This window comes from Enoplosus armatus, chromosome 6 (assembly GCF_043641665.1).
Source record: "Enoplosus armatus isolate fEnoArm2 chromosome 6, fEnoArm2.hap1, whole genome shotgun sequence".
Lineage (NCBI taxonomy): Eukaryota > Metazoa > Chordata > Actinopteri > Centrarchiformes > Enoplosidae > Enoplosus > Enoplosus armatus.
Window position 1 is genome coordinate 12,490,539 of NC_092185.1, and position 14,245 is coordinate 12,504,783.

The 14,245-nt window shown below is 39.3% G+C and overlaps 1 protein-coding gene across 1 annotated transcript; it reads right to left on the reverse strand.

The window, feature by feature from the left end:
- Positions 1–807: 807 nt before the first annotated feature.
- On the reverse strand, positions 808–11,320 carry LOC139286020 (anoctamin-9). The gene is made up of 24 exons (XM_070906670.1): positions 11,270–11,320; positions 10,534–10,608; positions 10,295–10,417; positions 10,039–10,175; positions 9,698–9,747; positions 9,548–9,606; positions 8,653–8,732; positions 7,674–7,808; positions 7,497–7,590; positions 7,356–7,416; positions 6,113–6,195; positions 5,907–6,011; positions 5,561–5,725; positions 5,443–5,479; positions 4,440–4,551; positions 4,104–4,161; positions 3,904–4,001; positions 3,608–3,804; positions 3,356–3,508; positions 3,112–3,259; positions 2,901–3,023; positions 2,471–2,564; positions 2,205–2,317; positions 808–1,379 (listed from the first exon to the last, which is right to left on the reverse strand). The coding sequence occupies exons 1-24, from the start codon at positions 11,288–11,290 to the stop codon at positions 1,364–1,366; spliced, it is 2,337 nt and encodes a 778-aa protein (XP_070762771.1). The 5' UTR covers positions 11,291–11,320; the 3' UTR covers positions 808–1,363.
- Positions 11,321–14,245: the final 2,925 nt, after the last annotated feature.

The window sequence follows — 14,245 nt, forward strand, 5'->3', positions numbered from 1 at the left end:
GCACCTTTTATACTGGATTTATAAGTTGTAACTAATGGCTTTAATAATGGTAAATACATCTTTTGCTCATGCTTATTAAATCAGTTTGGGTTGCCAGGTTGTTAAAAATCCTATTGGCTGGTCTTATTATTTATATTATTTGCAGTAATAAATGTTGGTTATCCATTAATAAATATTCAGGAGTTTCTCACTTTCTAATAACCCATCAATATAATTGTTAATAATAAGTAAGTGGTTTTTATCATCAAGTCTGCAGCTGTAAGTGTTCGTTCATGGATTTTGTACCAGATTGTCAGCAGCCCGTTTCCAGAAATTAAGTGTTACAGTCCAACAGGTCAAAGGGATTTTTCACAACCTGGCAACCCAAAAGGTGTCCTTATTAAGGGTTATAACTTATCTATAAAGCATAAAGCATACATTTTATTTACTATTAATAAAGATGGAACTTATAACCTGTCATAAAGAGGGCCTTATTAGCTAGTGGTGTAGCAGATTCAACTATATCTTCTTTCAGTTGTACATGATGGCCAAACTGCTGTTTCAAAGCCTTTTCCTAAATTTAAAATGTAATAATAGAATCAGTCCTCCATAATCAATGGAGGAGGACATGACCTCTGTGTCCTCAATGATAGCAACAGCCCTGAAGACAACACTGATGTAAGTGTAGCTATTATTGAAATACCATAACATATGGCACCAGCACAAAATGTTTTTACTTTTAAAATTCAAAATGTCACCTATGACGCGCCTTTTAAGTGACAAGCTCAAATTTAAAATACATTAAATGAGGCCAAAAGTTTCCTCTTTTATTCAATAATATAAAATATTATAATGCAAAACATTATTGTGTCTGATTTACAAAAGACACCATCACATTCTGTCTGCGGTAATGACATTCATCAGCTTTTTTACAGTATAAGGCAACATCGTAACACACAATCGGTACTGTATGTGCAGTAGCAGTATAAATTATCTGTAGGCTTTCAATAAAAACACTCACATACATCTCACAAATATAGAGATCCAACAGTAAGCTATCAGTGCATTCTTAAAATAGAATAAGGATAATTTTAATGAGAGACGTGGTCAGTAAAATCAGTTACTGTACACTTGTTTTGTCCAAGAAAAATGAGTCTGTTATCAAAGTCCATTTCATAGATGAGAATCCAGATAGCCGGCACTTAACATTTGACTGCAGACAATAAACGAGAGTGAGACCCCTCCGTCTGAACTCTTCAGAGAGATGATTAATGGCTTTGAAGTTGACTCAACACTGTGATAGTCCGAACACTTTAATGCACGAGGCGACACCAGGTTCATGTCCTCAGGGAAAAATGTGCAACATAAAAGTGCCTGAATGCTGTCACGCCTCAAATGAACTGTAAGAAATAAAAGCAAGGATTTGTTAGATGCAGCATCTATGTCGAGGACACTAAAAGTGGTCACAACACTGCAAAGCTGCAAATCTTAAAAATAGACACATATGTAGAGCAACAAACTACAAATGCCACATTTCTATTGTGGTATTTAAGAGTCATCATTTAGGCGATTAGCATTCAGTTAAAAACGTCCATTAATGTGGGTGGAATATTTTTTTAAATGTATACCTCATTTCATACACGAAAAGTAATGCTGGCAGTATTGTGTATCTATCATGTAGCGCCATTCATTTGCTTTCATTTGAGAAACTGAAGAAATCACACTGTCACATGCAAGTGCTGATAACAGTGGGACAGAGTTTCTAGATCAGGGTGAATTTTCTCAAAAGTTTAATGCAGCGGTTCCCAAACAAGAAGACGGTGGAGTGAAACTGAAATTGAATAGACCTTTTTTCACAGCAGACATTTTGACTTGTTTTTCCTGTTCTGACAAGTCTGAAAAAAGGTGTGAATCTGATTCATTAAAGGAACGAGTGCTCTGATGCTAGAAAGGCTATCAAGATTCAGCTCAGCTAGATTTTCTTCAGACAGCAAAATGACATGTAAAGCACAAGATAGTCAGACTTTCGACAGGGAAATAAGTAAAGTATAAATAATGCTAATCAACCAAACACATTAGACAAAAGAAGCCTATAATATAGCAGGAGCACCTTGTGTCTATGAAAAAAAACACAGCCCTGATGAAATAGGATGTAATGTATAAACAAATAGCAAGATTGTACTTTTTTTGGCAACCAGTCTATCCACATATTATTTGAGACTCACCTGAGTTCTTCTTTCAGTCTGTTGAGTTTATCAAACAGTCTATCATTCTTCACCTGCATGGGAGCGCTCGGCACAAACCAGGCTGCGACAAACTTGCATATGACAACAACGTGCTGCAAGCAGAGAGCAAAATGTTAGGAATCTCCTTTTCTATCTGTGAAAATATGATTTCATTGAAGATAACACTCATTTTGTTGTAGCCTGGCTCACAGTGAGCTGGGTAACAAAAAGTGGTTGGTGGTTTCTTGTTTTGGTTTACGGCTTACCTCAAACAGGATGACAAATGCAAAGCGCACAGCTAAAATGAGCCAGAACTGTGGGGTAAAACTGTAGTCCTCGTTGCTCCTGTAGTCTTTATAGCTGCGAAGAGAAACAGACCAGATGTTATCTCCTTTATCAGTTGTTTTTTAATGATGATTGTGGGTACCATCTGCAGTGATGGCCACCCATTTTAAGAAGAATGTAAATTTTCTTTATATAGCACTTCTATTATCTGAGGTTAGACAGTCCTTACAGTAGCGGTAACAGTGCAGTACTACCAGAGTGTGAACACACACACTGGTGGTAAGCAGTATCAGTGCTTTGGACTCTGTTGTTACTCAAATGATTTGACTTTGGCTTCTCCACGACTAAATGTCAGATTCGTGCAATCACTCTTCAGCTGTGAAAAACAAATACGATTACAAGGGAACAAACCTGCAGTGAGACACATTCAAGCCACTAGGAGTGACCATCTGAGATGGTGAGAACTCGTTAAATATGCTCTGGTCATCCATTCGTGCGATGGAGAGGGAGTTGTTGATGTAGCCAACCATGCAGCTTGAAGAATAGAAGGATTTATTTAAAGTGAGTGTTGCGCACGACACGACAGAACATAAACGTTTTCTTGAAGAGTGCACGTTCTCACTCAGTATCTGTTGTTGTGCCGTTGGCGCACGGGCCGTAGCGGTAACGGTACACCAACCGAGGGATGAAGTCTGAAGATACACCGATGACCAGCCCATTCGCAATGACAGCTAAGACACCAATAGCCTCCAGCACGTCTATCCACACACCTGAGGAAAGGAAACGTTGATGTGCGGTGAATTTTACTCACAGTATAAACAGGCAAACAACATTTTAACAAATCTTGGTCCAAACGTGACCCTCACCAATGTCGTTGGTTTTCTTGGGAACCAGTCTGCGCTCCAGAGTGACCATTTTAATGGCATCCAAGCGTATCTCAATGACATTATTAATGAGGGCTAGCAGAGGAGCAAGAGGAAAAGCTGCCACAAATATGGTGGTAAAGCTGAACTGGATCACTGAGAAGAGAGCAAAGAAGAATATGACGTGCCAAAACCGTCCAGTATTTGTCTGTCTGCTGTTTTTGAGCAATTTTTTGCATAAAGCAGCGTTCATACCCATCTCCAGAAACTCATTGAACAGGCTGAAGGAGTCCACGTCATTGAGACGGTAGTTGCTGAGCCAGTCTCGAAGCTTGCAGTTGTCACACAGTTCAGCTCCATATTTGGCTTCTGATTCATCTTTCAGGTAGCAGTGGGCACATTTCCTCTGCAGCTTCTGGGTCCTTCTTTTCTTCAACCACCTGCAGAACCAGCTGACGAAAACAAGAGACAGCTTTCAAAATCCCAGAGCCAACGTAAGTGAAGTGGATTATACAGCGCGGCGTATCATCACTAATCTGATTTATACTTACGGGCCGGTGAACTCAAAGACATTGCTGATGGTTTGCTTGAGTACCATTATGATCGCCATTTGGATGAACAGGTCTGTGAGACACCCACTAGGATGACACTGTACAGGGGAGAGTGAAATGTTTCAAATGTGAAACAGCACCTTTTCCTTAAAAATGGGCATTTAGTCATTCTAAATGGGATACATATTCATGTTACTCACCTCCTCTAACCTCCATTTCCCTGCAATTCGGACATAACCACCAGGATGGCCATTTATCCTGTCATGTATGTTACAAAGACACGTCTTTATTCGTCTTACAAACCCATCAGGTTATGACACTGGCCATTAATAAGTAAGGACAATGAGTTCCTTTAGATCGGATATTAATTTAACGTCCTTTAGGTTATGATGTGTTGTCTGGGGTTGGAGTCTAGAGCTTGGTGATATGTTTGAAATTATATAAATTAACATATATTTTTTAAGCTGATATACAATATATGACACAACTAAAAGTTTCAAAATATGAATACTGAATTATTGTCCACTCGTTCTTACCTGCCAAGAAAAAAGGCTACGTAGAAGAGGGAGGAGAAATAGGTGAAGAACTGGAAGGTGAACATCTTGACTGTGAAATTCTTCTCTGTGGCAGCGAATGATCTTGTTTTCTCTGGTGAAGACAGACTTCATGTCACTGTTCATGCAGTTCACCATTTGGTCAACGGATGGCACAATCTCACACACTAGAGAGAAGCCCTACTAAAAGATTTCCATTTTACTTGACTGGCTCTGTGTGCCTCAGACTCTCTATCTGTTCCTCCTGCAGTGTATGTTCTGTAACTGTTTAATTCAATTCAATTTTATTTATACAACGCCAAATCACAACAAAAGTCATCTCATGATACTTCACATATAGAGCAGGTCTAGACCGTACTCTTTATATTATTACAGAGACCCAACAGTTTACATCCTGTCATGCCTCACCTTCCCTCTAGTTGCCCTCAGTGAGTTTCCCTCCTCTGAGTATCACCTGACCTATCACATGTCTTTTCAACTGCCCCTCATTTCCCCAATCAGTGTATATGGTGGCTCGGTTCCAATGTCCAGGCTGAGCCCTGAAAGGTGTTGTTGTTCATGAACATGATCATTCCTTCATATAATAAAGATACTTCTGCTATGTACATGTAAACGTGTCCTTAGCAGTTTATTTGCATGATTTTGGGGTTTCCCCTGCCATTGATTTTAACATAAAGATGTTGATTTGTGGGTAATTTGCCAAGAAAATCAGGAGAAAGTCTGTAGAAAGGAGTCAAAAAGTGAGCCCTCAGGCACTCTGTAGTTTCCCAGTGAGACAGCCCTGAGCCCTCGCACGTTTTTAAAAAACATGCAGAAAGGTCTGCGAGTTTGTAATAGTGGATATTGGATTTGGGCCACAGTATAGATGACAGCTCCAGACACTACTTGCCTACCTGAATCTACTGCCAGTCTGTTATCTGCATGTCTGACACGAGTGGGATAAAATGTGTTACCATATAAAATGGAAGATCATTAGTAAACATACCTATTTCACACAGCTTCATGGCTACAATCCTATTGACCTGCAAAGACAAAGACATGGTCAGGGTCACAGAGAATATCACTACAAGGACACAGAGATGCACATTTAGAGACCTGCGTACCCGAGTCATGACAGTGATGATGAGGTAATGGAGGACGGCCCCCAGCATCATTGCTCCGCTGTTGGAGTGGTTGCTCAGGAAGTCCCATTTTCCCTTGGCCAAGAGCACAGCTGCGATCACCCTGAACACCACCAAGGCATGTGTCAGGCCAATAATCACCAAAATCTGTGGAAACACAAAAACACTCACTTGTATCATATACTCGTGAGGGCCTCCATTAACTACATCTTTTCGCAGCACTTAATTCAACTTGATTCTTATTTTAACCTGAACTCTAAAGATGTACAAGCCCTTTAATACATACAAATACTATATGTGAAGAATGCAAAAATGGCAAGTCACCCACCATAGCCGTGACACAGATCAAAACCAGAGTGCTGCGCAGATAGGAGTGCTTATATTTTTTTGGTTCACAGTTTGCGTTGTTCACAATTTCCAGGATCAGTTCCTCCTACAGTTAAATAAATAAAAAAAACACACAGCCATGAATTCCAATGAACACTGTCTTGGTATTATACTGAAATGGGATGTAACGTATAAAACTGATCATACCTCCTCCTCACACCAGTCAGACACTTTCCATTCGCACACATAGGAAGCCCGATGTCTCTTCCAGAACTCCAAAAACAGTGTTGCTGTGAAGAGAATTGTTTAGGTTTAACATCTTATGCCATATAGCCAGATATATAGCCATATATTTGCTTTTGATGATAGCATACACAGGGCCAGTCACAAATACGACTGTTACAGTTACAAAGTTGGGGGTTGTGTTAAGTTTTGGGAAGTAAGACAACTTTGGTTATAGTTTGGGTTGGGTTGTTTAGCGCACAAAAGCTTTAGTTAAAAATAGAGTTTAGAAACAAATCTGGCAGCAGAAAACTCAGGAACTGATCCCTACTTCTATGGTCTTGCATCACGTGAGCTCCTACCCCTTGTTGACTTTTTCAGACGGTGAATTCAGAAAATTATGTATATAAGTGTATTACTTTTTGTTTTTAACCAGTATTGTAAGGGGACGTACATTCAGCTGGGCACATTTTGTCTTGCAATAGCAATGTTCCACTTTTCTGTCCTTGATGCATCCTTTCACTTTCTTTATCTAACCCCTCCCTCACACACTTCCTTTGATACACTCATGTAATCACTTTTTTCTTTCAAGACTGCAGTGGATGTTCTGCAGTAGTTAAATGTCCTCTTCCCACAGCTGTGCTAATAAACTTCGCTCAAGTAAATCGTCTTTCTGCCTGAATCCTTATTTTCTACAACAGGTATGAATTTGATATGAGAAGAGTTCTGACAGCAGACTGTAAAGATTTAAAAATCCACAAAAACACACAGAGGCACTCAAAGCTGAATAAGGCAATGAAAGAGCATTTATATGTTCTTATAGATGACTGCTTGACCACCCCCACGGCCAGATGGCGCGGGCTGATTAAGATGTGAGTAGCCAGGACGAGTAGGTTCTCTCAGTGATGTGGCATCTCCTTGGCAGTGAATGTCTCAGTGACCATACAAACATTCAGGCAGTTGGATAAAATAAATTCGAGGCAGATAAAACACTTGTTTATACTGTATTGCCAAAAACATTTAGGCGAATAAACAACAGAATTGGAGAAGAAGAATTGTGCACCCTGATTTTCTGTTATTTTGATTAAATGTGTCTATTGCATGGGTTTTAATGGCTATGAAGCACAATTGCATCTGCAGGAAGTACGACTCTATTTTAACAGGAATATTGAAAAACTATTTCTATCAACACAAGAATAATGATGCCATTTAGACACACAAAACTCACCCCACACTGCCATAAACATCGCAAAGAGCACTGTGCCATTATTGTCAAACAGCAGGCTCACCTGTAGGCAGACGAGACCAGCAGTGAGCACAAACAGACAAGCACACCATTAAACTGTCTGCTGTGAAAGAACTGATGTACCTTGGCATATGTGCAGGTGTCGGACAGCTGCCACACTTTGCATCTCTCGTCACAAAGTGGACACATGACCGTGTCAGCCTCACAAACCTCCTTACTACAACACATTAAGCACTTTATTTATAACAGTGCAAAAGCTCTGCTATGACACAGATACTGTGGAGCTGCGAGAAAACTTACATGAGGGGCGAGCTGTTGAAGAAGGCAAGGCCATAAAGGAAGACTATGACCCCAATGAGAGCGGGCGGGATGAGCAGATATGTGTACCAGCCCAACCACAGGTAGTACAAGGCCACCTTCTCTCCAAAGTAGTTCCTGACATGAGAACACAGACACACACACACACACACACACACACACACACACAGTCAGAGGGAGAAAATGGCAGTCAAAAGGCTGTAGAAAGATAATATATATATTGCACATTTCCAATTTAACATTATACATGAAGATACAATTATGTTTGAACTAATTTATATATTTATAAATATATATTTATATTATATGTATTAAATATGTACAAAATTGACTTTTATCAAGTTACACATAAACAAACACTTTATGTTCATATGTAATATTTATAAATTGTACATTTTACAAAACAAATTCACACAGATTTATTTGTGCCAGACCCCCCCGGCCTGTTTGATGGCCACGTCTGGCCCATGTATTTGAAACACAAGTGGGTGTATTTTAGCCTCCTGGTATTAAAAATAAATACACTTATGAGGGCAAAAACGTGTGATGATGTGTAGTGTATCTTGTCACTATGGTGTGCTGTTAGGCCTAATAATAATATAGGCTTTTAGCTCATAGCTAACATGACTTGACATAAATCTTACACATATCCAATCATTTATTTTACTTAAAATTGGAAACATGATGCATGTTTGCAGTGTGTTCTGCTGTTTGGACTCAGTATACAAGTGACTCTAAAGACAAAGACAACAATTCTAATCTGTACCAGCACTAAGTGCTGTACATCATTTGAAATGATGGCTCCAAACAATGCCTGCATCATGTGTGGGAGGGTGACATGTTGTCTTGTTAACACTTGAACCTACTCCACAGTAGGATGACATGGAAAACAATAATGCTGCAATAACCGCAACTGTAAAGAAGCAGAGTGATGAATAGGCTGTTGTGTTGCTGCCCAAACCTGACAGCAGTTATGGGTTGCCCTTGGAGACAGGCCGTCCATCGTGCCCAGCTCTCCTTCAGTTCTCTCTGTTTCTTTTTCTGAAAAGCAGAAGCACATAAAAAAAAAAAAATCAAAGTAAATCACCGACATGAAGAAGAGCTGTGTACATATTGGTTAACACAGCATACAGTCAAACTGAAAAGCTTACAATGTAAAAATATAATCTACTGGCAATTTTAACTGATTTTACTAGCTTATATATGCAAATAAAAAAACACAACCAATAAGGTTTGTAAATGTATTTACATTTTAATTTTGTGGGAAAGACTTCACCTCCCACGGTGTCATAAAGTAAACAGGAGAACACACATGTACATGCTTATATGTACACACATGTATCAATGTATGCTCACACACATGCCCACCTACTGCCAGCGCTGCATGACTCACTGCATTAAGACCAGCACAGCATCTCTGTGAACAAATTTGGCAGCAATGTGTTGTTTTGGAAGGCCACTGCCAAGTTTCACTTCATAATCTTAGAAGCTCTTAAGAAAAGCAAAACACTTTAGCGGCCGCATGAAGAGATTTATCAGTAGATAATAGTATCACTATCTTTAGCATGAGAATGTGCAGGTCCACATGGAGAAAACAAAGGCAGATACTGGTTTAATGGTATCATTCACAGCTGACCTTGAAAAAAAATGTTGATTCTGGTCTCATTCATGACATACATTTATTCATGTCTACTGTTTTCATTCTTTATTTATAAAACCTTGAAGGCACAAGTTGACTGCTTAATGTGTAGTTTCTGTCCAAGTCCTGGGAATAACCAGATATGGTGACAATATTCCAACCGATATATATTATAGATGCTTTACAAAGGACAAGGCTAATACTGTGTGATTTTTACCTCATGCAGGCAGAACCTTGCCTCGAAAACCTTCATCTTCATAAGATCCCGCAAAATCTCTAGGAAGAATAGCAGGTGAGAAGAACAAAGAATAAAGATTAGGTGTCCGGTTACCTGCGGAGGATTGTAAACACAGCAAGTATTTCTCACCTCCTGAATGGATAGGGGTGTGATTCAAGATGAAGTGGACAATCCTTATCCTGAAACAAGGGCAAGTATCACTTATAAAGCTGAACTTGCACCCAGAGACTTCAAAACGTCTTAAATTCAGTCACATTTTTTATGGAACCTTTGAAAATCAATTTGAATATCACATTCATACGAGCACAAACAGTAGGATTCATCTCCATATCACATATTTACAAAAAAAAGTTTGTACTTATGTGTTTTAGAGATCATTTGCAATGATAAGATCATATGGAGCACACAAACAATCACAGATACTTCAAATAGCATCCGTGATTGTTTAAAAAGTCAAAAATATGTCTTACCTGGTGCTGAGAGGCACAACGTTCTGATCCGAGCTCCAGTTACAAGCATCAGACACTTTGAGCAGATACCTGTACTTCTCAAAAATTTCTTTAGGTGCTTGGATCCCATAGAAGACGAGATCATCATCTATAATTTTCTAACAGAAACAAATAAACAAGAGGTAAATGAATGAATCACATGACCTTTGCAAACGCATGTTCACCCAGGAGTGTTGAAGAAAAGTAAAGAGTAAAGTTTGTTTAATGAAACACCTACTGTGACTTTCATGTTCTTTTTTTTCAGCTCTTCAATGTATTCAGTTTGCTTCTTGAAAGCCTCTCTCTCCTGGTTATCAATTGTTTTGGCAACCAGGACGTAGTCGTACGATAGTGGAGTGTGCTGTGTGACAAAATAACGATATGCTTAAATCAGACTTTCAGACACTACATGGATCCATCTTAACCTGTGAATTAAGATTAGCATGTTGTTAACATGGACACATTATAAATTCTTACCACCGGAGGAAGTGATGTCTGTTCATTGCCGTTCTCTCTTACCACTCCCATGAATTCCAGTAGTTCAATACTGGGCTATACAACAAAATATTGACAAATAACACAGGGAGAAGTCATCCACTTAATTATGGCAAATGCACACATCACGAGTGAATGATTTAGCTTTTAAAAACATACAAAAAGCATGATATATTATGATTTTACTATAAGGGATAGTTTGGTTTCATTATCCCACTGATGTGCACTAATAAGCTTGTGAAAATTTGCAGAAAGGTCATCATCTACGAAAGAATCCTGTTTAACTATGACGTGGGGGTGTGTCAATGAATGCCACTGTGCTGAGAAAAGCCTGTGGTGATCCTGACTCACCGTAAAGGACTGTCAGTGAAGAGGGTTAATCTAGCCTGATTGAGCAGCATGGCATGTAGATGTGCTCTCAGCGTCATGCCAATCCACACTTAACAGAGTCTACACACAGTCACATGTAGCCTGACAAAGGTGTGGCAGACCTGGAGATTCAATCTGAACACTATGATACCAGTGGAAGTACATAAATCCCATTCAATCCTAGTTCAGATTAAAGCATTGCTATGCAGTCTAGTCTTGATGTGTGTATGGGTGGGTCTTGTTCCAGCACTGGTATGAGCTTCTGTTGGAGCTATTTAGACTGACAAGTGCAGGATTGGCAGTCATGTGAAAGACAGCAGGCCTTTGGAATATGAATAAGATCACCTACCTGCCTCCTGTGTCCGGGCATGATGAGTAGCTGCTGAAATGCAGATGCGACTTCCCGGATTTGAAAAAAAAAATCCTCAGTCACCGTTCAATGATCCCTCAGGCTCTCGGTCAGCTCGCCGAAACGCGGGACTATGAAATGACATGAGTGCTCTTGAACAGGCAGTAGGCAACTTCCGCACTTCCCCTAGGAACAAACGTGTTGTTGTATTACTAGCTAAGGAATGTAAAAAAGCGACTCTACCTGTTGCTGATGTCACAGCATTTATCTTTGCAGCCACCACCTTTTTTTTTTCTTTTTTTTTGCTCAGTTCAGTCAGTTCAACGACGCGATCATCAAACACACAAATAAACAAACAATCAGGGTCTACAGTGCGTTTCAGTCGCTGCAGAGAACAGGAGACTCTCTCGATGTGGCTTGTCAGGTGCAATGGAATGGCATATTGTCGTTTCCTCCTCCTCACTGATGCAAAATGGCATTTATCCACCGCTAGATGGAAGCAGACGCAGGGATTTTAACAGCATGTTAATCACTGGCTGAATCATCCTACACACATCAGCCAGCACCGACTGTGACATTTGTTAAAAAAACAGAACAATACACACTTCTACGCTTTGAGTCATGAAATTACAATTTGAAAGCATCTCGAGGTCCCTAATGGAAAGACAGGGTCATTACCATTCACAGCAGGACAGGATTTTAAGCCTTGAGTAACCAAACCAACATGAAAATAAACAAAATGGAGAAAATAAAGCCAATTCACTGTTAAATTAAAACCTGAATTCATTATAAGCTAACTGAATACAGTTATCTACAGTAACTATACATGTTCAAAATAAACTCACCTTATTAGATGTTCGGTGGTAGGAGCTTAATTTACTGAATATTTAATGCATGTAAATCTTATTAGTTTATGGAGATTACACAGTGTTACACTGGCTCTCTTAGTGGCTGCTTCAGCTTCTGTTTCTTTTTGACGACAGACAAAAAAAGTCCACATTTACAGGAAGTACCAAAACCAAAGTTACAAAACTGTAGTAGGCTACAGGTTAATCACTGAAGAATACTCGAGATTTACCCACTTCTTATCTTGACAGTAATCTTACAGATTTACAGGTAAAGTAAAAGCAGTCAACTTGTACTTGTACCCGAGAATTTCCATTTTATACATTACACAGGAAAATATTAGACCTTTTTACTCCACTACTTTATTTATAGTTACTTTTTTAAATCGGCTATTAGGGTATTATATTATTATTATACATACAAAATATATGGCCAACCTATGATGCAGTGTGATTACTTTAACTTTAACTATTAAACTTTATTCCACCTTATCATTACATTGAAATGCTGCTTAATGCATAAATAGTAACAATCCAGTAATGTAATATAACTAATATTACCCTCAAAAAAGATTTATTCTGCGTAATGAGTACTTTTACTGTTAATACTTTAAGTGTATTGTACTGATACCATTTTTACATATGTAAACTTAAATGTAGGACTGTTACTTGTGGCTCTATATTTTTATATTTAATCTTTAAAATCTGCACCTGCTTTAATTTATAATGACACTTGCAGTAGGAGACATCCTTCTATATATAGTAGGCCTTCTTAATATTTGTGCGCTTATAATGTGCTACATGTGATTCCCATCGTACAGTCCTGTGGATCTATTTCAGTTTCCCATCCTTTCTCTTTGAAAGAAAAACTAACATGTCAAACGGGTGGCCCCTCGTGCCCTGTTATTAAAGATGAGTTTTACCATTAGTCTTGGAAACCTTGGACGGCAGTGCACACCCAAGAAGACCCACATGTCAAGGAGGAGAGGCGATATGAGGCTGAAGAAAAAAGTGGTCGCGAAAATAAGCGGCTGTATTTCTGTCCTCGGCCACACCCCGCAGAGGAGGATAACATAATTACACCAGCACAGGACCGTGTAAACCACATGAAGGGCGACAGAGGGGGCCGCTGCTGCTAAATCTGACCGGAGTGGAAGTACAGAGTAGAGAGGTGGCTGGGAGGAGCCGGGAAGCTGCTGATAGACCCTCTCCTGAACTCCCTGTCATAGAGGAAACAGACAAACAGACGTGTGAACGACTGGGAGGAGAAGCCAAGATTCACACTACTCTAAACAAGACACTAAACTAAACATCCGGGTCCTTGAAAGGGCTGCATTGAACGTCTATTATGTTTTACTTTCCTGAGGACTTTTGACTATTGTAGAGGTTCACTCTCCAACCGTAATGTTGATGTTTCTCTGTCTGAACATCTCAGATTGGAGAGAGATTAAAGTTCGTCGGATCTTTGTTTCGAAACGGTTTTGGAAAAGCATGAGTTAATTGGGTCATGTGGTTGGTAGTGAAGGGGTTTCTGTAAACTCTCACTCTGGACATTTTCCCAATCAAATAGAGTCTAATTTGTACCTAAGCAAATGAATGATCCAAAGGAACATTATAACCCCAAAAAACCCGAACCCTTGTAGCCTGCCTTTGTTTAATGTAGCTTAATTTGCATATAAACAAAGTCTGAGTTGTATTGCAGATGTTATCACATGGACTGAGTAATAATTGACAGCTAGTTCGTTATTTTCAAGTCAGCCTTCATAGTCCACCCACACGGTTTCACTTCCCAATTTTTCCAACTGTGTTAAACAGTGTCACAAAGATAACCCTGACTCCGAATATACCTGTTTTATTAAATTGCCTACAATTAATTTTATTGACAGGCCATCACCTCATGAAACCACTGCCCGGAAAATGCTCGTTTCTGATTGGCGGACAGGTGTTCCGTCTCAAATAGAGTTCTAGAACTTTTAAACTGGTGGTGACCATGCCAACAACACTGTTCACCAGTAAAAAGGTAAAAATCTGAGTAACACTGACGAGAAACCTAAAAATACACATTTTATTTTTGGTAAGTAGAATACTCAAAAATACACTCCCAGTTGTCTTTATTTAGTTAATGAGCACC